This window comes from Canis aureus, chromosome X (genome assembly GCF_053574225.1).
Source record: "Canis aureus isolate CA01 chromosome X, VMU_Caureus_v.1.0, whole genome shotgun sequence".
Classification (NCBI taxonomy): domain Eukaryota; kingdom Metazoa; phylum Chordata; class Mammalia; order Carnivora; family Canidae; genus Canis; species Canis aureus.
The window spans coordinates 120,217,335-120,244,850 of NC_135649.1; the positions used below are offsets into that span (position 1 = coordinate 120,217,335).

At 48.7% G+C, this 27,516-nt stretch overlaps 1 protein-coding gene across 2 annotated transcripts in view; it reads left to right on the forward strand.

Annotated features, from left to right (window-relative positions):
- The window catches only part of PUDP (pseudouridine 5'-phosphatase), a 148,449-nt gene that overhangs the window by 45,950 nt on the left and 74,983 nt on the right, over nt 1–27,516 (forward strand). For both annotated transcript variants that reach the window (XR_013374615.1, XM_077888097.1), the window contains exon 3: nt 11,010–11,239. Coding sequence is in view for 1 of the 2 variants with exons in the window: in XM_077888097.1 (XP_077744223.1) it covers nt 11,010–11,239 (230 nt within the window). In the remaining variant the exon portion in view is untranslated. The remainder of the gene's footprint in view (nt 1–11,009; nt 11,240–27,516) is intronic.

A 27,516-nucleotide genomic window follows, 5' to 3' on the forward strand; every position in this document is an offset into this window, starting at 1 on the left:
CATGTGCTCACCTTTCCTGTCCCTTAGCACATCCGGGTGCAGACCCTGGAGTCCCAGGTCGCCTGTCTCTTCGTATCGTGTGCAGATTTAGCCGCCTTCTGTGCTGGCCGGGCCCGTGTCGTCTCACCGAGAGGGTGGCCCGCAGCTTCAGAGAAGACAAGAGAGCAGTGAGCTCTGGGCCTTGGCCTTGAGGCCCATTAGCACGCGGCCGGGGTGGAGCACGTCGCGTTCCGCGGCTTGGTCTGCGGTGCACTAGACACACTAGTTGAGGCTGGGTTTTCTAGCGCGCCCACTGCTTGGCTGCCTAAGTGACCCTAAAGAGTTTTGTCTTACTATTCGGAGCTATCATAGAGACTCCCAAAGATTCACTGAGCTAGCTGCATTTCTTGGGATATTTTTCTCCTGGACTATAAATAAAAGGCGATTTAAATAGGTATTTTGTACATTGATTTTGTAGTTGCAGATCCTTAGAAGCAGGGACACTACAAGTATTCCCAGTAAATAAAGTTAACACTTTAAGCAACTTTCCATCAAATAAACAGAGGCGCGGAAGGAAATTTTAACCCGCAGTTGTCAGTGTTTTGAAACACGGTTTACCCTTGACCTACGTGGGGCCACTTAAGGCGCAGCTGTTTTTCTGTAAATGCAGTACAGTACTGTAAATGTGTTTTTTATGATTTTCTTAATTTTTAAAAAAGATCTTATTTATTCATGAGCGACACGGAGAGAGAGGCAGAGACACAGGCAGAGTGAGAAGCAGGCTCCCTGTAGGGAGCCCGATGTGGGACTCGATCCTAGGTCTCCAGGATCATGCCCTGAGCTGAAGGCGGTGCTGAACCGCTGACCCACCCAGGACGCCCTATGATTTTCTTAATTATTTTTTCTTTTCTCCAGCTTACTATGCTGTAAGAACATAGTATATATCACATACAAAATATGTGTTGATTGGCTGTTTCTATCATCGGGAGACTCTTGGTAGTTAATGTTGGGGACAGTCAGAGTTACGGGTGCATTTTTTAACTGTGAGAGGCTTAGCACCCCCACGTCCTTGTTGTCAAATGGTCGACGGTAATTGGACACTCTCTTCAAATAGTAACAAAACAGATGGACGAAAACCTCAAAACTCAGTAAGTATTTTTAAAAAGAGTGTCCCCGTTTTCTGCAGTTTTTCTGGAATTCGTGCAAACCTAGAAGGCCCGAGTTACTCCAGTCAGGTGAGAAGACACACCAAAAACAGACTGCCAGGTGTTCCCTTGCGTCCTCCCTTCAGCACCGACGGCCAACCACACCCGTTGCGGAGCCTCCGTAATGACCCCTGTCATTGCTAGTGTAAGGACGGGGCTCCCGAGCATAATGGAGTCTCCTAATGCGTGCATGTGATCAAAGTGTCCCTTAACTACCCAACTTGCTGGAAATGGTCATTTTCTGAATGTCCCACATCTCGGAAAATAATGTGCAGCTGCTTACAACTCACATACTCTCTGGGTCATGTGAATCTTACTTGACTGATTTTTCTCTGTCCATGCACAGTGTATTGAAGGGGCAATTTAATAAGGAGATTTTTCGGCATGTTGGTGTATTGGAGTGATTTAATTTTTATATACACAATTTTTGCCCATTAGGGATTCATGCAGACTAAATTTCACAAGATGAAAATATTTTGCAGATTCAAAAATTATGCTCCTTTCCTGTTGCACTGAAATGGTGAACCTCTGATGAATAAAATATTCCGTGTATGGTAAATTATCCAACATCCGTAATGAGATTTAACGACAGCACAGAAATTGAACTTTAGACGTTTATAAACATTGATATACCTGTGTGCTCTGCATTTCCCCACCGGATACCCCGTTATATTTTACAGTGCGTACGATACGTACGTACTATAGACACTTAACCTCAACATTGTTTGGACAGTTGGCTCTGCTAATGCTCCAGTGATTTGAGCGTGATTCCCGAGTAGTTAGTTCAGTGCAAGCTAGAAGACGGCGCTGGGACTGTGGATTCCTGTTCTGAAATGGCAGTTCCCTGGTAAGGTCTCCGGAAGAATCCCTGTGAACTATGATACTTCTCGCCTGCATCCCTGGCTCAGAGGCAGAGGACTTAGATCTCAATGCCTGGCTGGCCTCCTTCACTATGAAACTTACCTCTCATTTGCGTGTCCTTTCAACTGTTTTTTCTCAGGTGCGTGCACGAGATCTGCTTGCTATGGAGCAGAGGTAGGCAAACTTTTTCTGTGTTTTTGGCTTTGTAGACCATGCACGGTGTTCCTGTCAACTGCTTATCTCTACGTTTTGAGCTGAAAGCAGCAGTATGCAGAGATATGAATGAGTGTGGCTGTGCTCCCACAAAGCTTTCTGTGGGGACTCTTGACATTTGAATCTCAAATCTTTCTCATGTGTCACGAAGCAGTCTTCTTTTGACTATTTTCCCATTTGAGAATAGGCAGCAGGCCGGATGCATGTTTCAGCGAAGGCAGGATAAAATAGGGCAAAAAGCACTGCAGGGCGGGTTGAAATCTTGGATGCAGGGTAGCTGGAAACCTGGGTCCTCTACCCCATTTTCTGTATCCAAGATGCCATCCTCCCCCACTCTGGGCAGAACACAGTATTCTTTTTCTGAACTGAACCAGAGAGGCTTCAGATGGCCACTGATAAGACACACGGAGGATGCAGACAACATTGAAGATGAGGGGGACATCTGCCCACTGAGGCCCCTTCAGCTGAACAACCAGCAAGATCCTGGAATGCTCTTCTCCAGAGACGTGAGCCACCTCACAGCAAAGATGCCAACACTAACCTAGCAAAGGCCCACCAAGGAAAAGGCCTACCTCAGATGATAACTTGCACTTGGCTAAGGCTCCCAGCTGGGCCCCAACCCAGCACTAGGACAGAGAGTCCTTCCTTCCTTGTCCAGCTTCTGCGGGCTCCCGGCTTCCCTTGGCTTGTGGCCGCGTCCCTCCCATCTCTGCCTCTGTCTTCACATGGCCTCCTTCCCCACATTTCTGCATCTTCTCCTTATAAGGACACCGGTTGTTGTACTTAGGGCTCACCCTGTAAACCGAAGATGACTTCATCTCCTGATTTTCAACCATTTACACCTACAAAGACCCTATTTCCAAATGAGGTCACATTCTGAGGTTCCAGGCAGACGTGAATTTGGGGGACAACACTCTTCAACTCTGTACACCCCAGGAACCTGATTGGGAGTCTTCTGTGTAGGCCTGGTTGGCTCGTGGGCTTCACTGTGGGGTAACAAGGTGCAACGTGCAAACGTGATGTGTGGGAGGGTCAGCTGGGGATTGCGTCTGAGGCATACAACTGAGGGGAACTCTCCTCCTCTGCCAAGTTTAATAACAGAAGGACACTAACTGTATCCAGCATCTTCCAAGACTTGAGGGTGTAGCCTGAGCATTAATGTTTTCAGGTTTGTGTCTTAGCTCGGGCTGCCATACCAAAATACCATGGACTGGGCGTCGTAAGTCACAGACATTTATTTCTCACAGTTCTAGAAGCTGGAGGTCCAAGGTGTGGGTGCCAACGTGCTGGGTTCTGGTGAGGTGTGTCTTCCTCTTTTTTTTTTTTTTTTTAACTTTAATTTTATTTTTTGTCTTCCTCCCTCTTTTTATAAGAGCACTGATCTCATTAGGGGGCTCCACCTCATGGCCTCACAGAACCCCAGTCACATCCCCATCTCCAGCACCACCCCTTTGTGGCTTAGGGCTTTAACAGGGGAATTTCACGGGGGGGACTTCAGTCCATAGTAGTGACTTCATCTTGCCTGGAACCATGGGATGAGGATATCCAACCCCATCCCATTTTATAAACAACCCAGCTTTCAGAGTGAAAAAAGTGAAAGACACGCAGGAGCTGGGAGAGCGTGACTCACGCCAGGTCCGTGTGACCTCAGACAATGGTTGAGTTACAGAGAAGTAGAGGAGGTGGACATGAAACATTGTCATGAGCACACTGTGACTTGCTGGCATGTGGACCCCTCTCGAGGCTATGAACCCTGGATCAGAGGAACACGGGACTGTTCTTTCTTATTTCTTATTGTACCCTCAGGCCTGCTCTGATGCTGGACATGTGGGAAGAGCCCAAGTTCCTCTTAGAAGCCAGAGTTTCCAGAACAGAGTCTCATGCTAAGGCAGGGCTTCTCAGCCTTAGCAGTGGTGACATTTGGGTCTGCATCATTCTGCTTGTGGGGTGTCCTGTGCACTGTAGGGTGGATAGTGGCCAGCATCCTTGGTCTCTACCTACCAGGTGCCAGGAGCATTCCCTTTCTCAGTTGTCACAACAAAAATAAAAAACAAAAAAACAAAACAAAACAAAAAACCCTCCAGACCTTGCCAAATGTCTGTCAGCAGGGGTGGGAGCAAAACTATCCCCCCGACTTGAGGACCAGTGCCTTAAGTAAAATGGTAGACCAGGCAATCCTTGTCATGTCCACTTGAATACGGTGTGAGGCTGATGGGGATTTCGGTGCTCCTCAGGTACGTTCACAGGGAAACATCACTTCTTGGAAGGGGAGCCCGTCACCTGAATTGCCATCACTTAAGAAGAGCGTGTCTTTCAAATCCTGCATCCTGGCACGAGGGTAGAATGTATGGTCCTCTCCATCACTGTCCCCATACTTAGGGCAGAAGGAATTAGAATCCAGCTGTGAAAGGGCCTGGCTTTAGTGTGAGTCCATATGAGTTCATCTCCCCGGGGACTATGAACACTGCCTGCGGGCCTTCCATCTCAACGCACTGACTAGAAACCAGTCAAGTTTAAGTCCAGGCACTGCCGACGGTCTCCTCTGAGTGAGCACAGGTGTCAAAATACCCCTATTGAGAACCATCGCTCCACCGTCTCCCAGGACCTTCCACGCCCAGGGCACTGACCGCCCCTTGCAGGCTCTTTGGGTCTTGGAGTCGGTAGCTAGAGATTCCCAGAGCATCTTCCTCCCAGAATGCAGAGCATCTGTATGGGACCATACGTCCTCCTGAAGCTTAGTGGAGGATCCTTCCTTGTGTCTCCCAGCTTCTGAGGACTCCAGGCATTCATGGACTCGGGGCTGCATCCCTCCATGTTCTGCATCTATGGACACAGGGCCGTCTCCCTGTCTCTCCTCTTGGCTAATGGGGACACAGTTGCTGTGGTCTGAATGTGTGTGCCCGCCACAAAATTCATAGATTGAGTCCCTAGTCCCCCAGTGTGAAGGCATTAGGAGGTAGGGTTGTCAGGAGGTATGATCAGGTCATGAGGGTGAAGCCCTGATGAATGGGATTATTGCCTTTATAAGACGGACCCTGTAGCACTAGCCCACCCCTTCCACCATGTGAAGACACAGTGACCTGTTCATCGTGGGCCAAGGGGGCCTCACCAGCTTCAGAATCGGTGGTGCCTTTATCCTGCCTACCAGCTTCCAGAACTCCGAGAAATAAAAATCTGTTGTCTTTAAATCACCCGTCCTGGGGGTTGCGTACTAACAGCCCAGACAGATTAAAATGCTAGCCATTGCATTTAAGACCCATCCTAAATCCAGGACGATCATATTCTTAAGACCCTTTGTCATATCTACAAAGACCTTTGTTTCAAATAAGGTCATTAGACCCAGGGTTAGGACTTGGACATATCTTCTTGGGCGTCACCAGTCAACCCACTACACCTGATCAGGGCTTTGATCTATCAGATCAAGGTGTTCACCTACATACCCAGCAGGCAGTTGTGCAACCTTCCAGGAGAGGCCCTTCCCCGCGGGTGGGTCGGGTAAAGAAGGGCCATAGCTGTCACCAGAATGCAGGTGTAGGCGGTCTAGGCTGGGCTGAGTCCTATACACTATATCTGGTCCCAGGACAGCGCTGGTGTCTAACTCTGGGTAGCTGGGTGGTGTTCATCAGCTGACCACATGGCATGGCCCCAGTGGCACATGCCATTGTCTTCCTCGGCCTAACTCCAGAGACACCTAGACTCCGCGCCCACACCACAGTTCCTAGGGGCATGCACATCTCTGCAGGAGTTTCCCCTCTGCCCCATTATTAACTCCTCACTATAGGTCTTTGCATTTAGGGTGACGTGCTAAACACAAGGCCTGAGCTAGTGGGATGTCCGCGGATATATCTGCTCAGTGAGTGAATGCCAAAGAAATACCTTAACTCACGTCAGCGCTCCGTCTTTTCTACATTTCTCCTTTTCCGAATCCATTTTAACGGCAGCATCCATGTTCTCTCTCATCCATCTTAGGTCTTTAGGATGAAGTAAGAGGAAAGCATTTTTCCTATCAAGACTGCTGATTCTTCACATTTCTTACTTCTTCCCTGTAGATGAATATCCTCTGAGAGCTGATTCTTTGTAGCAATACGTGTGTCTCTGTGCCCTTCCCTTACACCAACCCAAGCACACCAAGGGCCAGAGGCCGTTAGCGGGATTTCATTTATATACTTAATTAACCAGCTTCCCTGCAGGACAGAACTCCACTTTCATTTTTAGTCTTTTACTTCTCAGGGGCAGGGACTGGTAAGAGAAAGGTGGTGTACAGTAGTTAAAGGATACGGGAGTTTTGGGTTTTTTTTTGTTTGTTTGTTTTTGTTTTTTTTTTTTAAGGAGTCAGCCAGCTATATCTCCAGAGACTCAAATGATTTCTTAGTGATGATATCTTCAAGTTTTGCCTGATGATCAGACAATGGCCAACGTTTATACGGATCTTACGGTCACGCCGGTCAAGTAGTCACCCAGGTGATTTTACGTGCGTGACCGTGTACTTGCACTCCCCTGGAGCAGCTCCACGAGGAATGCTGATCATTGCGATTTGTTGGGTGATAACATTGAGCATCAAGAGGATGCCTGTTTGCCTAATGTCCCACCTGAGGACTGTGGTCACATCCTTCCCTTGGGTCACGTTCACTCTCGTCTCAACCACGTTCAGGACGCTCAGTATCATTTAAAAACAGTCCTGCAGAACCATTTGTGACCCATTCTCCTATCTGTACAGATTCTGAGTATGTTCCCTGCCGTAGAGGTTTGTTGCTGTGCACTTGTTTATGCATATTTCTGTACTGTTACATCAGGAACATTACAAAACATTCCCAGAGCTGGAAATGTTCACGAGATTAGCTAACGTGATAGGAACTGTGTTTGAATTTTAAAAAAAAATGGTAGCACAAAAGAATATTTTCAGCAAAACTGTCTTTTCCTGTGGGTTTTACAGAGAGCAGGGTGTTTAAATGCGGTCCATTTTTTTTTAAATGTTGGTTTATTCTAGTGTAATTTAGTAATTTGAAAATCTTATTTTAAATTCATATCATTTTGAGACCGGGAACATATATAGGGAGAAAGCTCCCTGAAGTGCATGCAGGATACTAGAAGGGAAGGCTGGTGGGTGAAGCAGTCCCACTCAGTGTCAATCACAGAACGATCAATTACAGCGTGAACAGGAGAATCCTTAACATGAAACAGTCATCACTTAGAGGCCCCCGCGGGGACACATGTACCCTGCCTTTCCTCCCAGAAACCTGCCACCCCTGCAAGTCAACCCGTGAGAAACCGTCATCATTCTGGACTCTAAATTTTCTCCGGTGCACGTTTGTCCACAAAAACGTGTCCAACTTCCTCACTCCTTCTCCGTAAAATAATGCCCCCGTCTATTGTTTGTTGGACCTGCCTGTGGTTTTGCTGTAGCTCGCTCATGCTGGATTGTGATTCTCTGCTGTTCCCGGGTGAGCCCATTTTTACTCGTAGAACAAGTGGCAGTTTTTTTTTTTTCACGGTTATCAAGACTCACCTTTAATTACTATATCCAGACAAAGTTTTGTTATTGGCTGTATTTTTATTATAAGCGTTCTTTCCTGCCACCTGCCAGTTAAGTAAAGGTTTCTAATTGAAATTTAGCTAATTGATTTAATCCATGATATTAATCAATGGTTGTTGCAACCTCATTGAGTGTTTTGGCCTCTTCATACTTTCAACTCATGTATTCAAACTGCATGGAAACTGATGACGTAGAAGACTAGCGACAGCTGAAACTGTCTTAGGTGTGACGGTATTGAGGTGATATACGGGTGTCTGGTTTTCTTGTCTGCCTTTTGTCCAGCTCTCATATCAGAGAAATACCTGGTCCTGTGAAATGAGCTGGGGCATGTTCCCTCCTGTGTTCTGAAAAGTTTGCTCAGAATTGGTGGTGTTTCTTTCTCAGGTGTGTGCTAAGTTCACCAATGAGGCCATCCAATCCCAGATATGAGAAAGTCTTTTAACTACAAATGCCTTACTAGGTACAAGGCTGTTGGGATTATTACTGTCTTCTTGAGTGAGCTTTGTCTCTTTCAAAAAGTCTGTCCATTTGATCTAAGCTGTTGAGTGTATTGGCATAAAGTTGCTCATAGTAGCATCTCTTAATCCTTTTAATGAATTTAAGGACCTGTCGTTATGCCGTCTGTTCGATTACTAGCGCTGTTAAATTTGGATCTTCTTTCTTTTTTTTTTCTTGATCAGTTTGGCTAACAATCTGCCAGTTAAATTGAACTTTTCAAAGGACTCGCTTTTGGTTTAATTGATTTTCTGTATTCTCTTTTATGCGATTTCATTTATTTCCCCCCTTATTTTTTTCTTCCCTTTCTTTTCTTTGCTTTAACTTGATTGTACTTTCGTCCTTCACTTTCTCAGGGTGGAAGCTTACATCACTGGTCTTCTTTCTTCTCATCTTTTTTGGCTTAAATTACTGGTTTGTGACCATCTTCTTCTGTAATACAAGTGTTTAGTGCCATCAGTTTTCCTCTAAACATTGTTTTAGCCACATCCCTCAAATTTCGATGTTATCTTTTTGTTCTCCAGAAAATATCATCTAATTGCCCTTTGTGACTTCATGTTTGATTCATATCTGACATAGAAGTGTATTGTTTAATGTCCAAATTTTTTCTCCACATACACTTCAGTTATTAATAACTGCTTTAATTCTTTTATGGTCAGGGAACATACTTTGAACGGTTTCAATTACTGCAAAATTTTTTTTTTTTTTTGTAGCTCATGGATTCATGTTCTAGCTTGTTGCGTGTTCCAGGTGCACTTGAAAATAATTTGTATTTTGCTATTTCAGGTGAAGTGTTATATAAATGTCAGTTCAGTTAAGTTGCTTGATAGTGTTTTTGAAGTCTGCTGTATCCTGCTGTCTACTTGTTCTATCAACTAGTGACAGGAGTTTAAATCCTCAGTCTCTGCATTCACTTCTATTAGTTTTTCCTCTATGTGTTTTGAAGCTCTGTTATACATACACATCTAGAAGTATGTCTTGTTGATCAATTGACCTACTTGTCATTATGAAACGTCTCTAGTTATCTCCGAGACTCCTCATCCATTCTTTTATTCTTTTTTTTTATTTTTTTAATTTTTATTTATGATAGTCACACAGAGAGAGAGAGAGAGAGAGAGAGAGAGAGAGAGGCAGAGACACAGGCAGAGGGAGAAGCAGGCTCCATGCACTGGGAGCCCGACGTGGGATTCGATCCTGGGTCTCTAGGATTGCGCCCTGGGCCAAAGGCAGGCGCTAAACTGCTGCGCCACCCAGGGATCCCCTCATCCATTCTTCTAAAGCACACTTGTCTGCTATTAATATAGCGAACCCTACTTTTCATTAATACTTTCAGATATATGGTTTCCAATCTGTTTATTTTTTACCTGTGTGAATATTTTATTTAAAATGGGTTTTCTATAGATAGTGTGTAATTGGATATCACTTTTGTTTTTGCTTTATTTTTTCCACTCTGGTGGTTTCTAGCTTGGGCATATGTATGATGTTTAGAAAGCTGCTAGAAAGTCATGATCTGCTAATTCCTTCCCCTCAACCATGTCTCTGTTCATTTGTATTGATTGCTTTTTTTCTCCTGGCCATGTGTTGTATTTGTCTGCTTACGTGTAGGCATGGTAACTCTTTTTTTTTTTTTTTGGTAACTCTTGATTGGGTGTCAGACGTTACGAATTTCACATCCAGCGGAGTGCTAGATTGTGCTTTCCTTTTAAAAAAGTTTTAACGTTGTCCTGACACAGAGCTCAGATCCACACCTTCCTTTGAACATCTCAGGACTCTTTCTGTTAAAGCTCACGCACCAGTGTCTGTTGTCTTCGTGAACAGCTGAAGGTGTTTGAAAACGGGGTGTGTCCGTCTTTTCTGGAGCAATTAAGAAACTAGGGACATCGCCTCATGCAGTTACCAAAACAGTATTGGTTATATGATTATTCACAGGAGTATTTTCGATAACGTGTGTGGATTTAGACGTTACTGTCATGCTCGGCACAGGTTTCAAGGTGGGGGGTCCTGTTGTTTTCGACACGTTTCTGATAACCAGCCATCGCCTGCCTGTTCCCTGACTTAATCCTTACAGTTACCCAGAGTGTGGGGAACGTTCCTTCCAGGTGATGCGTTGCTGCTGTTGCTCAGCTGCATTCAGCAAGTCTGTTTCGTTCTCTGTTCCCTTCTCAGGTAGCCCTGCAGCTGTCCCTTCAGCTCTGGCCTTTGTCCTCAGCCTGTGGTAGAAGCCCTTTCAGGATTTCCTCTCCCCGGCAGTGTGACGAATGACTGAATTGCTTTCCCTTAGAATGGCCTTTAGAATGGCCGGTTTTCTCAGAAAACACCCACTGCATGATCATTGCATATTCATTGCTCCAGGAAAGAAACAAAACATGGTCCACCAAGTGCAGAGGCACCTCCCTGGGCTCAGTCTGCCTGGTTTCCACGTCTCAGCAAAAGAGGACCAGCAAACAAAGCCCTGTTTCTTTCCAGTAAAATTGCCTTCTGTTACTTGGGGAAATGCTATAGCGAACCCTGAATTGCTTTTTGAGTTTTGTTTTGAGTAGGTATGTTGCAGAGCCCTGAACCCCTCCCCCCGCAGCCCGTTCAGGAAATCTGTGTCAGATCACGTCATTCCTGAGAACAGGTGGCAAAGAGTCCAGGTCACAGAGCTAGCACAGCGTCCTCAGGGGGCCTTGTGGCCCTCCACCTCCTCCACCTCACTCAAGGCTTTCCCTTCTCCTCCCCAGGAGTAGAAAAATTGATCCACCACCTGAGAGAGCATGGCGTGCCCTTGGCCGTTGCCACCAGCTCCAGCTTATTGTCATTCGAGATGAAGACCAGCAGACACAAGGAATTCTTCAGCTTGTTTGACCACATCGTTCTGGGGGATGACCCCGAAGTGAAGAATGGGAAACCGGATCCCGACATATTCCTCGCCTGTGCCAAGAGATTTTCTCCTCCTCCTCCCATGGAGAAGGTAAGCCTTTCTTCAGTGATGAGAAGTGGCCCCAGCGGCCCTGTTGCCCAGCACACCACCGAAGTGGGGTTTGCCCACTACCAGGGGACCTTGTGTTCACTGTCAGAGGGTCACTGTGCAGAACTCCAAATGCTTGGTGAGAAGGGCAGTGGGGTGGCCAGGGGATGGTAAGGTCACATCTTTGTGGGGGAGCATGTCTCCCCGTGTCACCAGGTCAGTGATCTGGGATGCACGGACGTGATCATAGAAGCTTATCTTTGGTAGAACACTGCCCAATGAATGGTTTGCAAGGAAGGGTGGCAGGACATCATCCTTGTTTGGAATGAGCAGACTTCAAGGAGCATATGGTTTGCAACACACATGTAAATCATCAAGACCCACTGTGCTCTCCCCAAATGCTTGTTGACGGCTATTTTGTTACTGCCAGGATTTTGCTCATAGTGACCACTGGTTTTATCATGAAGTTTCCAGGCGTCTGTTTTTCTGCAGGATGGGGTCACTCGTAGATTTTATGCTCCAGTGTCCTTTCTCCAGCCTGTGTGCAATACTTCATTACACAGAGTCCACACTGGAGATGAAGCAGAGAGTTTCAGCGACGTGGAACCTCGTTTAGAGCTGGTGGATAGTGTTTACTCAGCTTTGCTTCAGATTCTCCTCTCTGCACTGATACTGTTAGGATGGATACTTAGCCTCCACTGTGTGCTTATGCAAATTCCAGAGCAAGAGGGAGATGGTCTTCGGTGGTGGTGGTGGGGTGCTGAGGTCTGTGTGTTGTGCAGATTCCAGAACCTCAGGGAGATGGTCCTGAGAGGGGCGGGCTGAGGTCTGACTGTGTGTCGTGCACATTCCAGAACTGCAGGGAGATGGTCCTGAGAGAGAGGGGGCAGGCTGAGGTCTGACTGTGTGCCCGTGTATATTCCAGAACCACAGGGAGATGGTCCTGAGAGGAGGCGGGCTGAGGTCTGACTGTGTGCCTGAGCACATTGCAGAACTCCATGGGGCCTTAGTTGACAGGGTGTTTCTGTGGGTGATGTGTGAGTGCCGGCAGCAGGGTGGGCATTGCTCAGGGAGACAGTGGGCCCTGTGTTCCCTGTTGGTCTCTGGTTTTCAGGACTTGGGGTTACAGTCAGTTCAGGGAGGAACAGTTCGTGACAGTTCTTTTCTGGCTGTCTCCTCCCCTCACTCTGCAGAGAGCCAGAGACGGGACGTGGCCCTTTTCTGACACAAATGACAGGCACCATTCAGACCACAAGAATGACTCAAAACCCTCTTCCAGCTGAAGCCGAGTGACTGGCGCATGTTGTTGTTTTTGTTGTGTTTTGCGTTGCTTGGCTCGGGGTCCACCTCCCTCCGGGGAGCATGCGAGGCAGTGACTGTGCGTGCGTCAGGTGCTCCTCTGTGTGCCTTCCCACACTTCACTTCCTGTCTTACACCAGGCGCCTGAATCCACACACACCCCCAGCCTCGCGGCTCGGTCCACAGCGTGCCACCCGGATATGGGGTGCCCCTGCCACCCACTCTTCCACCTGGGCAACAACAAATTGGGCGTGGGATGGAATGCTCGGCCCCCTTTCTCAGTTTCAGTTGCTCACTAGAATGAGGCACGGCACCCAGGGAGACATCTCGTGTGTGTTTTCTGATGTGTCAGGAAGGATACAACTCGGGAGCAGCCCCGCGGAGGGGATGCTTGGGACAAGGGCCTGGTGGCTGGGGGCACTAGGCTCCCGTGCCCTCCGGGTGCACCTGTCCCAGCACCTCAGTGTGTCCCTCAAGCCAGAAGCTCTGTGAACCCCATGCTCTGGGGCTCGTACTGCAGGTTTTGTTACCTAGACGCTGGGGCTGGAAGGTCCATCCCTTTATCCTTGCCTTGGTCTTTCTGGAGCCCGGCCCAGAGCCATCTCAGGAACCAGGGACTCCCATTAGCGGAAACTCAAGAAAGGAGTTGATCACAAATAACAAAGATGCTCCGATTGCTCAAGAAATTCCAAGGATTTTGGGACTTCTGTGCCAGGAGCCAGTGACCGAGACCAAACATGTTTTTTTATGACATCACAGCCATGAAGAATCGTTGAGTGATAGAAGTACCACCATAGTGTCATCGATACACAGACATGGACTGGTTCAAATCTCATGACTGAATCCAGCTCAACCACAGTTGGTGATGAGGGACGAGCCCACGGTCACCCGGCCTCTAGGCCATAGAGTGAAAGACAAGCCCCTTTCTTTCCAGGGCTGCCCGGACAGATTTGGGATGGAAGGAGTGTCCGCTTCCTGTGTCAGGCCATTGATACGCCCGCATGCTTGGCATCCTACAACAAGTTCCATAGAAATTCATTCTGTTTCCTAAGAACCTCGCTTCCTGAGCTGCTCTGCACCTTCACATTATGAAGCCCTCCTGCCAGGAGAGCCATTTTACTGTTTGGTGCAAGTTGCTGTTTGTTCACAAGGGACTAGAAGCGGCCACACTGGACAGACTGGATCGCAGAGTGCTCCAGAGTCTGCAGGCACCTCCCTTCGTTACGATCTGTAGGACCTGATAAGTGCTACGTAGGATAGTGGCCCTCGCATGAGCTGCTTGTAAGGCGGAAGCAGTGAAAGGGAAAAAAGAGAGTATGATGCCTCCCGTGACAGCCGTCCTCCTTTTGCAAGGCACCATATCACTGGAACGTGGTATTTCCGTGTTTCAAAGCGTGTAGGGAAACAGTCGATGGGGAAAAGCACGTGCTCGCTCTCACGTACTCACTTTGCATGAGGCCATTTGCGAGGAAACCGTGCAAAGCGAAGGCACAGCTGCAAAGTGAACGCAGAGCTCCGGCGCTCCCATACTGTCTGCACATCCCTGTGTGTCTTCTCGCTGACAATGTTTGTTTTAGACTTGTCAAAGAAAAATGAGCAATTGCAGATCTGAACGGTAATTTAGCTCATAAAGTGTTCTAGACGTTACCCTTGCTGCTAATCCGTGTTTGTTTATGCGTGTATTTGTCTTGCAGAAATGAAACCTTTCTTGTCATATTTCTTAGGCAAATACAGTCCAGGCTTTTTGGGTTTCTCTTCGGGCGAGCCGCATGTGGTGATACCAGCGGAAGATTTTAACAGGCTCCTTGTGGTGGACACCCCCTTAATTTTGTACTTGGATTCTTTCTTCTACCTAATACACGAAGCACTTGCAAAGACGGCTGCTGAAATATGAGAAGCTTCTTAGAACATGTCCTGCTGCTTTCTCGTTGATGCAGTGCAGGCGCATAAGAGTAGCGCGCCTGCCAAGTTCAAGGGCATTTCATACGATTATTAAGTCGCTGGAGAGATTCACAGTTGCCGTTGGGGATTTATTATGCGGTGGGTGTCATCCAGTTAATTAGGGACAGTAGTAGTAACAGAGAGGAGTAAAAAACAAGCAGTGTAACGGGAAGGAGAAATGATGGTGAAGCGTTAGTTACCATTTTGCCAGGAGATAATGCCTAACGGAGCTGGCGTGAAACAAGTTCTCACTGAAACCATTATGTCTAAGCTATGCATGTGTCATTCTTTTGTGCTAAAAATAAGCAGAAACGGTGCCATCTCCACAAGTCCCCGTAAGCCTCCTCAGCACTAACGAGGACTCATTGAGTGCCTGCCGCGTGCCAAGGAGGCAGTTGGCGTGTCCTCCCCCGGCTGTCGGACACCCCGTGGGGAGACCCCGTGGGCCGCGGTCCCCTGGGCTCCAGCTCCCACGGGACACGCGTTTCTGCAGGCTTGCAGGCGTGAGCGCCAAGGCTCCAGGCCCCGAGGCGGGTTGTGGGACAAGCTGGGAGTCACCCCCAGGCCCTCGGGCTGTGTGGTTCTCCACTCGAGTTCCCACTCCACAAAGACGCACGTCTCTGGTGCAGAATAAAAAGGGTGGCGTCGTGTATGTGTGATTTGTTGGTTGACGTTTATTACAACTAATCCTGAAATTGATTCCAAGAAGCATAGTAGTTACTACTTGGCCTATCTTAGTTTTCTTGTTAATGTTAAGAACGGAGTTTTAGGGTTTTAAAAAAAAAAAATTCCTCTTTTATTTATTTATTTCTTAATGATCTTATTTATTTGTTCATGAGAGACACACACACACAGAGAGAGAGAGAGAGAATAAAGTAGAGACACAGGCAGAGGGAGAAGCAGGCTCCATTCAGGAAGCCCGACGCAGGAGTGGATCCCAGGACCCCAGGGTCACGCCCTGAGCCAAAGGCAGACATGCAACCACTGAGCCACCCGGGTGCTCTAATTCCTCTTTTATTTTATTTTGTTTTCAAGAATGTTCTGCACGTTAAGTGTTTATATACATAAAGAGAAAAAAAAATTAAGTGCATTTTAGTTGGTGAATTGTAATTGAATAATGTCTTCTTCCTGGAAAACTAAGACCATTCCCTCAATTACAGAAGTAATCACCTGAGCTGGCTTTTTGCTGTGGGCTGTTAATATGTTTTACGTGACCTCCTGACAAAGAAACGTGTTAATTTAAGAATCACTCTCAGTGCCTCTTTTTACCATACATTGTCTCTGTCCCCAGAGTCTACAGACAGGTGTGGCCTGTCAATGTGCCCCTGTCATTTTTGGGTCCATGAAGAACCACCCAGAATAATGGGAATCAAGCATAGCTTGTGTCAAATTTAAAATTAAACTGATGGCCAGGTGAGCTGTGCTGGGCCCTGAGTGTTTGGCCAAGTGAGCTGTGCTGGGCCCTGAGTGTTTGGCCAGGTGAGCTGTGCTGGGCCCTGAGTGTTTTACGTGATTGGACGTTCCTTAGTTATTTAGCCTTCCACTGCCAATACCCCCAGCAGAGGCATGACCGTACTGGAGCACCTTCTGGGGGTGAGGAGAGTCACCATGCCATCGTAGTCTGCCATTGCCACCTCCAGGGGCGTCGGGGACCCAGCAGCCTCCACCATCGCTGGCCAGGCCTCACCACCACTTTCTCCTCCTGTCACTCACAACCACTAAGCAGAATACAATGGCTTCCGTATCATGTCATGTCTCCTGCCCCAGGATTTACCCAGCTCTCCCCTTATTTCATGAAAGAAAGAAAAAAAAAAAAAATCTCAGGCATGTTAAATATTACCTATGTCAAATATTACCTACTACCCTTTTATTTCTTTTCTTTCACTGAACCTATGTTTGCTTGGTGTCACTAGTGAGTTTCCAGGGACGAGGTTGCTTGCTTTTCCAGGTTCCGCTGTCGGGGAGGAAATCATTTTCCTGTACTCTCTTAGGTTCCGTATCAGGTGTGTGTAAATTAAACTGACAAAAGGCATTGGTAACAGATAACACACGTTTTTACTCACTTATGGATTGGCAGTTCACAGGAAAAATGTGGTTCACAGAGGCAGTTGGAGTCTGGGCCATATATACCATTTGAGGAGGGCTTGGAGAAAGAGGGACACTTTGAGGAGAACAAATGACTCTTAGGAAAAATAAATGCGCTCTTAGGACGGGTGGCAGATGTGATAGCTTTATGGCAGTGTCATAATGTTTAGGCGATTTCGTATCCAGGTGCTGACCTGTGCCGACTTCTCTTCAGCAGTAAGAGTCAACTTTCCCTGGTTGTAAAACTCCCAGGGAGGGCGTTTGTGACAGTTGAATTCTTTAGGGAGCCTGTGCTTTTAGGAAGATAAGGAGAGCTCACAAAAACTCTCCTCCTGCGGCTCTTGATTCTAAACTGTCCCCAGTTCAACATAATCCTTGAGCCACTGTAGCATGTTCTGGACCTCCTTGACCCCCAAGGGCCCTTTTTTCCTTTTCCAACCATCCCTGTGTCACTTCCTCATTACGTCCGCTGCTCAGCATCTCACTGGCCAGACCCTATGCCCTCCCTCTCTGCTCAGCTCCCACGACCTCCTCACTTTGAATTTTTTATTTATGATAGTCACACAGAGAGAGAGAGAGGCAGAGACACAGGCAGAGGGAGAAGCAGGCTCCATGCACCGGAAGCCCGACGTGGGATTCGATCCCGGGTCTCCAGGATTGCGCCCTGGGCCAAAGGCAGGCGCCAAACCACTGCACCACCCAGGGATCCCCGACCTCCTCACTTTGGAATGAGCTTGGCTCTGGTTCTCAAGTCTTCCCTTCATCCTGGGCCACCACCCCAGGGGCCAACGGGACTTCCACATCAGTCACTGTGATCCTTTCTGGCCACACTCTTGCTTTATCTCTCCTGCCTTCTTGTCCATCTACTCTCCAGCCCGTCAAGGCCTCCCCTGGGACCTGCCGCTTTCCTGCCAGGTTCTCCCTTCCCACCCACGTGGCTCTACTGCCCTGCACATAAAGTCCAGGTGTCCCACCCAGTGACATCCTCAATGCTTAGACCCTGACACATGCTCACCCCCCCATCTTCCCAGACCTTCTGCAGCATGTCCCCCTGCTGGCAGTGCCCTTGAGTAAAGACAGTATAGGAGGGATGCCTGGGTAGCTCAGTGATTGAGTGTCTGCCTTTAGTTCGGGGTGTGATTCTGTTGTCCTGGGATCGAGTCCCATGTGGGGCTTCCCACAGCGAGGCTGCTTCTCCCTCTGCTTGTGCCTCTCATGCATAAATAAGTTAAAAAAAAAAAAAAGACAGTATAGGATGGTCTTCACTTGGGGATGAATGAGGCAGCCATTCCTGTCATTAAGAAATGGGCTAGCAGCAATTCTTAGGTGGAGAATACTTACCTAACAATACCGTGTTTGCAGGAACCACGCACGTAATTACCTGGTGTTCCCTGTGGCTAATGGCATGTTGGGAGAGCTGTGATCTCCCTGGACAGCAAATACAACCTGCCTCCCACGCACACCTGTGCCCAGATCAACTGAACGAGCGTGCGTCTTCATTTCAAAATCAGGCGTAGTTAGTAACGGTTCTTGACGTTTGCCCGGCACCTTCAGATCAGCTGAATCGAATAAACCAACGTGATGGCGACACCGCTTTCCTCTGCAATTACAAAGACCGTTAACCCACCAGGAGCCCCGCACTCATCTATTTGTGCTGTTTTGGTTCAGTTTTGTGCAACGTGACTCCCGCTAACCCCATCGCTAAGCAATTAATTTTTTTTTTCTCGTTCTTGAGACTCATACACACAGACGCATACATCACACAAAATGTAAACTGCTGAAATGGTATGCCAAACGCGACTTTTGTTACCATGATTTGTGATATTACCGGAGGGGCTCCTTCATAATTTATTCTTATAATGTGGTTGTGCCAGCACAACTGCTAAGCAGTTTTCTCAGTTCGGTGTATGTTTGTGCATGAGCTTGTGCAGTCTTCACGTATCAGCCGTTTCGGAGAATGATAGTTCTCATTAGGCCATCATAACACCATGTAGAATATAACGTATCTGTATCAAGCCACCACGCTCCCAGGGAAAATTGGACACGATATCAGATATTGCAAAGGATGACTTGTATCTTAGGTTTCTAAAAAATTAACTAAACAGCCGTGCACTTCAGTCCTCCTTAGTAGACAGCAGCAGCATTGCTGCAATAGGCGAGCAGGGGGAGCCGGCTAACGGTAGTACGGGTTTCTCCGTAAGTCAGTGCCTTTGCCTTTTGGGGGTTTGTAAACACTGGTATGTGGTTGCGTCATTGTGCTCGGCCCCCACGAGGCCCCCACCACCTCGCAAAGCGGGAGCCCCTCAGCCTGGCCGCTCCATCCCTTGCTGGTTCCTCCCGCATTCCATCTCAGCCTGCTTCTCTGTGGAGCAGAGGGAGAGGGAGCCTTTTGGGGGGAAATGCCTGCAAACGCTGCGTAGGGAGTGATAATGAGTAACGTGGTTAAGAATCCCGGGATTCGTCACAACCTGGGTTAAATAAATCCTGAGTCCACAGTCCCCAGCAATTTCCAAGAGTGGCCTTTAACAACTCCAGGGGTGATTTTTCTGGGTTTTTTGAAATGGCTTTCCAAACTAGGACATGTCCCCATCACTCTGCATGTATAAGCTGGGGTGCATGGGTCACCTCGAGTAGATGGAGACTGTCGCAGCTGTAGCCCCGAATCTCTGTGTCCTGGGAACTCAGTCCCAGGCCCTCAGGGACATCAGGCCACCTGCTTCAGCCCAGACTTAGCAATGGCTTTGTCCAAACTCTGCGTGAGAGGATCCCAATCTCTGAGGGGTGCTGGGGGCCTTGGACCCGTTACTCTTGAACACTTCCTAATTCTGAAAGTCCACAGCCCCATCAACAGGATCAGAATGCAAGCTCTTATTATTTGCTGACATGAAACATGGTCCCTCAGATGAATATGCAAGGAATTCAGATGTGCATTTTACACAAATAAAGCAGATTGGCCATTGGGATGGGAATTCTTCACTCAGCCATCCGCAAATCAGCATACATCCTTCCTTGATCCTTTGGGGAGGAATGGATGGTTTGTTTTATTAGCTAAAGACATCTGAGCACAACCAGAGGGTGTGTCTTTTTTTCCACCATGATTTATAGATTCTATAACTAGGTATATTTGGAAAGCCCTATGTGTGAATTCTGAGGCTTCACCTTGGACTAGTCCCTTGTATTCACTTTTCACTGCTGCCATAACCAATCACCATACATTCGTCACCTGAAACAACACCGGGTTTTATCCCTGGGTTCCATAGGTAAGGATTCATGGTGTGGCATTGGTGGTTGCCCTTGCTCCAGGACTCAGGTGTGCAGTCAGAAGTCAGCCAGGCGAGGCTGGGCTCCTATCTGGAGGCTGGCAAGAACCCATTCTCCAGCTGGCCAGGTAGCAGATAAAAACCCAGTTCCTTGCCGAGTAGGCCTTCCCTGCTGGCTGTCCCTGGGCTCTGCCTTCAGCTCTTGCAGGCCTTGTCTGGTCCTGTATCTCAGAGCCTAGGACGTAGGTGCATTGAACCCTTCTTACTCTGGAAGTCTCTGCCTCTGCAGCACCTCTCCCCCACTCCAACCAGAGAAAGTTCACAGCTTTCCAGGGAACACCTGATTCCATCAGACCCACCCGTTCAGTCCAGGGCACCTGCCCTGTCTTCACGTCCATAACCTGAATTCCATCTCCAAAGCCCCTTCGCCATGTGAGGGACCCCAGCCTCAGGTTCTGCTCAGTAAGGCATGGACACCTTTGGGAGACATCCTTCCCACTACCATGCCTACGTTCAAGTTTCAGTTTTTCCCACTTGTAAAATGCAGATAAGACTATCAGAGTGTGTTGAAATTATGTTTGCTGCAGGAGTAAAGCTGCTGCCAGCCACCTAGCCCTGGGCTTTCTCCGTGGGCTCCTCCTCTGCTGGTTCTAGATTGTCATCTAGGGGTTCTGATTCCTGCTTCCTGCAGGATCCTGTTGCCGAGCCGCTGCTACTCGCCTCCAGGTCCTGAGGTGCTCCTGGCAGGAGAAAGCTGGTGCTGCACTCACAGGCCTGGGTCTAGCCCCTGCGACCACTCATCCAGTAGGGATGTCATGTGGCTGAGTGTGGGTTGGAGCTCCTGCCTACCGCTGTGTTACTACAGGGAGAAACTGCTGTGGAAGCTACAAAGATTGAACTCTGCAAGATAAACCCATGGGAGGTCAAAGGATTCTGCTATGTATTCCCTGGGTAGAGCAGGAAAGCCGAGGTAATATGCAGTGTCTGCTGGCCAGCCTCCCAGACGCAGAAGACCTGGAGTGTGGTTCTGTGATCATGCATATAACTCTGGACAGGATTTGGGACCGCTTAGAATCTTAGTAACAAATGCTCCCCACATGCCTTTTGCAAACCCCAAGAAGAGCCTTGGAAACTTGGGGCTTGTCCTTTATACTCCTGAGAGCTCCTCTCAGCCTGTATGGACACAGGACCCTTTGCCAGCTGTTCCCCGCCCGTCTGCAGGGGTCGGGTGCCCTCTATACAGCATTCCCTGGCTCTACCCATTGGTGCACCCCTCCCACGACCCTCCTGCCAGGCTCCAGGGCATCATTGTCCTGCTCTAGTGCACCTTGTCCCAGCTAGTCTCGTGACAGGGTCTCTATCTGAACCGCTGCTTGTAGATGGGAAGGAGAGATGCCCCTCTGTATACCAAGATGGAGACAACGTTTGCACTCCTCGTCTCTAAAGGAAAGGGATGGTGGGCAGGACACCTCCCTGGTGACCTGACCATGTGTCCCTTTGGTTCATTTTGTCCTGGACACTCAGCAGAGCCCACACCTGAGTAGGTAGAGGAGGGAAGGGCAGGAGTCTCAGAGCTCCTTATCTTTTTACTCACTTCTATTTCTAATGAAATAAAAACAGAACCTCAGTGCTGAAGTGTAGACATTTAGAGTAAAACTTTACGTCACCTGCTTTTATTTATTGTGAGCCCCTTAAGTCAAGGGGATTGTGAAAGGAAAGATTCAGAATATCTAGGAAAATAAGACCAGTGAATTTTATTTTTATCCATGTGAGTTATGCCACAGTCAGGTGTATCTTGTGGGAAACTTCCCCCCGTACTATTCCTCAGAGCACTGCTTTTGGGCACATTCAATGCCTCCCTCTGAAAACCAGGCTTCTACACTTGCTTCGTAAGCAAAGTGGACACAGGAGATTTATGCACAAGCAGTACTTCTAGGATCATTGTCGTCCTCATTGTACATCACAAACGAACAGTCCCATCATTTAACACACAGAATCCGCTTTTGGCAAAAGATTTCCCTGGACCGATGCATCAGAGAACATTCTGGAAACCCTGCATATAATGACATGCTAGTGGACAGTTTAGAATTAAACATTCATATGAGCCTTGATAGACAAGGTGAGATGATCAGAGGCCTCACCTGAGAATCAGCACACCTTACCTTATGGAAATGCTGAGTTTGCAAGGGCGTGGTAGGAAAAGCAGCTCTCATCTAAGGCGTGAGTGGGCGCCTTAGATGTTTGACCGAAGGAGAATCAGGGGCATCTTTGTGAACACCACAACACAAGTGCGTTTGCTGAGCTCTCCTGGTCAATGAGGTAGGTTATTGGGTCACCAGTAGCAGGTGCCAGGACCCAGATGCCCAAACACACACCTCCTGTGTTGGCAGCTATGTCATGGGCACTTCACACATGACAATGCTTCTGTCGGCTGGCTTGGAGATCAAGAGGTTAATCCCCTCTAGGTCCAGTGACTTGGGTTGGCTTTCCCTGTGTGTGTATCACGTCCGTAGTACTAGCCAGCCTTTCCTGACAGGACACCTCAGAAGAGTCACGTCCACAGGTCAGCAAAGGCGCTGTCTTTGCCCTTGACCATTCCTTTTCCTTAAGCCTTTGCAGTCGCTCCTCAGGAGCACAGCCAGATGCACCTGTGCTTTTGCTGTTCTAGGGACGTGTGGAGCTGGGCTATGGAGGGAAACATTCCCCATGATCTGAGTTGTCTAAAAGCAGTTCTTCCACTGAGAAAGTGCTACTTGACAGTTAAATACATAATGCTCTATATGTTGTGATAGTCTGCTTGGGCTCCATAGCAAGACCATAGCCACCACAGACCAGGTGGCTTAAACAAGGACATTTATCCTCTCCTGGTTCTAGAGGAGGCTGGAAGTCCAACATCAGGGTGCTGGGAGGGTTGGTTTCTGCTCAAGACTTCCTAGATTCTTTATTCTCACATGGCTTTTCCTCTGAGGATGGGAGTGGGGAGCAGAGCAACTGTGCTCTTCCTCTCCTATGAGGACACCCTCCATGGCCCATTTCACCTTAAAATTCCCCTAAAGACCCAGTCTCCAAACACAGTCACAGTTACTGTTCAATGTAAATTTGAGGGGAACTCAGTTCAGCCAGTATATCACATACGTAGGCGTATTAATTATGTTGATGAATAACCTTCAGGAGGCCAACGTCATAGTTTAGCTGGTAACACAACCAACAGGGGCCCCAGGTCACACCTGTGTATCAGGATCATGCAAAACCCTGAGGAAAGCCAGTGCAATTTTGCACATGTACTTGAATACATAAAGTAGGACAAGGCAAGAAAGGATTCTCTTGACCGTCTAGAAACTACTAAGACTTATCTTATGAATCTTTAAAATCCCCGGTGCCTTTGAGAGCTTTGTTGGGCTTTTTAATGGCTCCTGACCAATTTGGTGGACGTGAAATCTATATTATTAAGATAACATTACACGAAGGTTTCTGAGCTATGTCAAAGTCCTTTGCTCAGTGGTTAGTTGGCACACATACATTTTAAAATGGACCCTGAGAGCCTCACCATATAGTTTTCATGAATAAAATGAGACAGTTTCTCAGGAGGCCTCCCCCATATGCCCACAGCCACCAAGTTGTTAAATCCTACATTCCTTGAAAGGCTTTTCTTAAAAGGAAAAGGAATCCATAGAGTGGTGCCGTTCATTCATGTATGTAGCTTGGAACTCTGGAGGATTTGGTTATGAATATGTTTATGTCAATGCAGGTTTTATTCTGTGATTTCCAGACCAAAATTAATTCAGGAAGACAATAGCTCTGCAGTGTGCAAGGTACTTGTCATAGTACCAAAGTACTTGTCAGATGTGTCAAAGTCAGACACTCTTTCTTAGGGGACCACAGCACAGCTAGGATCTACACCTACAGGTAGGGAGATGGGTGCCTAGGTTGGTAGGTAAGTAACTAGGTAGATAGATGATAGATATCAGATGGATGAATGGAGGGATGGATGCGTAGAAGGCTGATGGAGGGTGGGAGGGAGGGATAGATAGATGATGGCTACATGGATGGAGAGAAGGAGGGATAGATGGATGGATAGATAGAAGGGTAGATAGCAGATGGATGGATTGAAGGAGGAGGGATAGATGGATAGATGAGGGAAGGAAGGAAAGATAGATGATGGATGAAAGAATGAATGGAAGGAGGGAGGGATGGGCAGATGGCTGAGGGAGGGAGGGATAGATGATGGCTATGTGGATGAGGAGAAGGAGGGATAGATAGATGGTTGGATATAGATGGATGGATAGATAGCGAATGGATGGATTGAAGGAGGAGGGATAGATGATGGATGGATGGAGGGAGGGAGGGAAGGAGAGATAGATAGGTTGATGGATGGATGAGTGGATGGAAGGAGGGGGATGGACATAGATGGCTAAGAGAGGAAGGGATGGAGGGGGGGGTAGATCATGAATGGGTGGATGAGGGAGGGATGGATAGATGAGGGAGGGAGGGAGGAGAGTGGATAGATACATAGCTGATGGATGGATGATTAAATAGCTGATGGAAGGATGGATATATGGATAGATAATGGATGGATAGAGGGATGGAGGGATGGAGAGAGGATGGGTGAATAGATAGGTGGAGGGAGGGATAGATGATGGAAGGATGGACAGATGGATAGGTAGATAGCTGATGGATGGAAAGACAGGCATGAATACATGGTTGGGTGAAAAGATGGGTACATGGATGGACAAATAATATAAAGAAAAATGCTAATTAATAAAATACATGGCAAGCTCTCAGTTTTATCTTACTTAAAGGTTCATTATTTCAGTAAACACATCACAAAGTGTGTCCATCTTCATCATCACAATACCGTGGTGTTGTATACACTCGTTCACGGTCTGACAAAGAACGTGGAGACAAAGAGAACCGAGGTCAGCCGTGAGCCCTGCTGCCTGAAAACCCATCCAAAATCAAGTCTGAGACCTTCAAGCTTTGATGTCTCATGATGTAAGAAGCGAACTCGGTGTTACAGAATTAACACAAAGAATAAAATCTACAAAAACTCGTACAAAGCTTGGACTTAAAAATGGTGGTTTAGTGGAACGCTGCTTTCAGGGATTCGAGTCAGATCGTCTCCGGCTTTATAGACGGTGAATCACAGCGGGCGCGCCCATGGGAGCACTTAGCGTGCGCACACAGACAATCCCGGATCGTCTTCTGAGGCTTTTGCAAGTGAACCCGAAGTGACTTCATATCAGACGGTGCTTCACCAACAAAGGGAGAAGCCCTGCTCCCCAGAGACGACGTAGTCACATTGGAGCAGTGTGCTGGTTCCAGAACGGCACGTAACTTCAAAGGGACGCTGGTAACCGTTGAAAAGACAGGGTTAGTCAGCAAGTGGAGTCTCAAGGCTGCCTGGACGCTTCAGTCCCCAGGGAGCATGGGTGCCGGGGTGAAGCCTGGCCTCCCTTGGGGCTCCCCCAGCCCTTCGTAGATCTGCTGAGCCGAGCGGGTGCAGACACGTGAGCAGAGGGCACACTGACTCCCTATGTGTGCGGGTCGAGCCTAAAGCATTAGCCAGAGTCAGAGCACAGGGGGGTGGACAGGACACCGCCGGGTGGCCTTCTCTCCATACCTCTGTCCTTCCATCCCTCCAGCCCCTCCGCTGGCCCTGTGCCCCGCCCCCTTCTGTTCTGTCCCTCCCGGAAAGCATCACCAGAGTCAGAGCACAGGATAGTACACCGCCAGGTGGCCATCCCTCCCTCCCTCCAGCCCCTCCGCTGGCCCTGCTGCCCCCCGTCTGCTCTGTCCCTCCCGGATCTGAGCGCACCCGGGCTGCCTGCACACTCCCTGCTCACCCCTGTCTCTCTGCGGTTGTGGCTGGACACGTGGCCATGCAGCCCTGCAGGCTCCTCATGTCTGCTTGAGGCTCCCGTGGTGGCCTCACCCTTGGCCTGTCACTAGAGCCAGCTGCCTTCCACTAAAACAGCGGCCCCACGCCCACCCACCACGTCACCAACTTGGGATTGATCTTTGCCTTCTTGTCCCGCATCGTCTGTCAGACTGTTGTGTGGCCAACCGTTCCCTGAACCCCACGCATTTCTGTGCATCCCCTGCTGCTGCCACACGAAGATTCTGTGACGTCCAGCAGAATGGAACGTCAGAGGTATATGGTCGTTATGGTTGGAAGGTGGGGGGGCAGGGACCTCCTGCGGCCCCGCGTGGATCCCAGGAGCAGGCTGCGAGAAAATTCCCACCGTCGCCACCCAATGGGCCGCGGCCCTGCCTGCACATCTTCACGGGCTGCCCAGCACCTCCGGGCGGGAGCCCCTGAAATGCTTCACCTCCCCGATACCTGCAAATGTCATTCTTTCTAAATTAAACCCTTCGGGCTACCGTGTAATTAAGCTCGTCTCCTCTTCTGGAGATGGAATTTTAGATTTATTTTAGCCTCCGGCTTGTAAAGTGGAAAGAACATTACCTAGCGGAGACCCGGGCTCTGGTCTAAAGTCTGTCACCTGTGTGCCCGTGTGATCTTCAGCTCATTTCCAAACTTCCCGTGGCTCAGAGCCCTTCCCCGTGACAAAGACGGGCCTCGGTCACCCGTTGTCCTCCAGCTCGGTCACGCGGTGGCCTCTTTGTTGCTCTAAGTCCTGGGCCAGGACACCTCCAGCATCTCCCCTAAGGTAGCAGGTTCTCCCCAGGTGCTCACTGTTGGCTTTGGCACCCTGAGCATGTGCGTGGACTCTGGCCCTGCGTCCTGATGGCCAAGTGCCGTCCTGGCCCTGTGTGCACAGCTGGGAGAAGCATACTCTTCCTGCCCAGAAGCTTCCTCAAAGGCGCAGAAGCGCATCCTTGAGTACCCTCTGCCTGTGCCACTGCATTGATTCTAGTGCGCTAAACACGCTTGTCCACACACGTCCACATGGGGACCTCATGGCAAGGGCCGGGACGTGGGGGTCAAGGAGGGACAAAGCTGTCTGCTGCCCTAACCCTCCTTCCGGCAAAGGGCAAAGTCAAGCATGTAATTCACATTTTACAAGTGGGTGTGAATGAGTTTGGGGCCCAGGGTAATGAGTCAGTGCCGGGTGCGGAGGGTGAGGTCCGAGCTACAGGAGCACAGAAGGACGTAAATGAGGATGGACGCCAAGCCCAGCGGGCTGAAGCTCTCCTTCTGTGAGCCAGGCGTGACAGGTAGGAATCACGCAGAGACATTCGCGTATTTCGGTGAACCGCACTCCCCCTGCCCGCGTGCATGCACGATCTGAGCGGTGTTATTCTAGCTTAGAGCTGTCGATGGATTTACGACCCGTGAGCGCAGTGATTACAGGTAGCATGGTTGTGGGTAACTCTCAGAGATTCATGTTTGGGTTTCGGCAGGTAGGTAAGCTACGCTCTGACTGTTGGTAAAACATCTGGGTGTTGGGGCAGTGGGCACTCTCTCCCATGTGTGGTCCTCGGAAACACGTTAGACCTTAGGAGCCAACACGCAGGCAGGCAGGCATAAGAAACTTTCGACGCTATTGATCAGTGCTTCGGAATGCAGGCATTGTGCTCTGCAGTTGTGCGTCTCAGAGGAGGCCGGGGAGCGTGTAGGCTTCCAGGTAGGTGGCATCATGAGGAGCCATGTCCTGGATGCGTGGACCCAGCCCCAGGGTGGTTCCCGGCAGTGCACATGTTCGCTGTCCTGCTCTGGCTACTCTGACTACT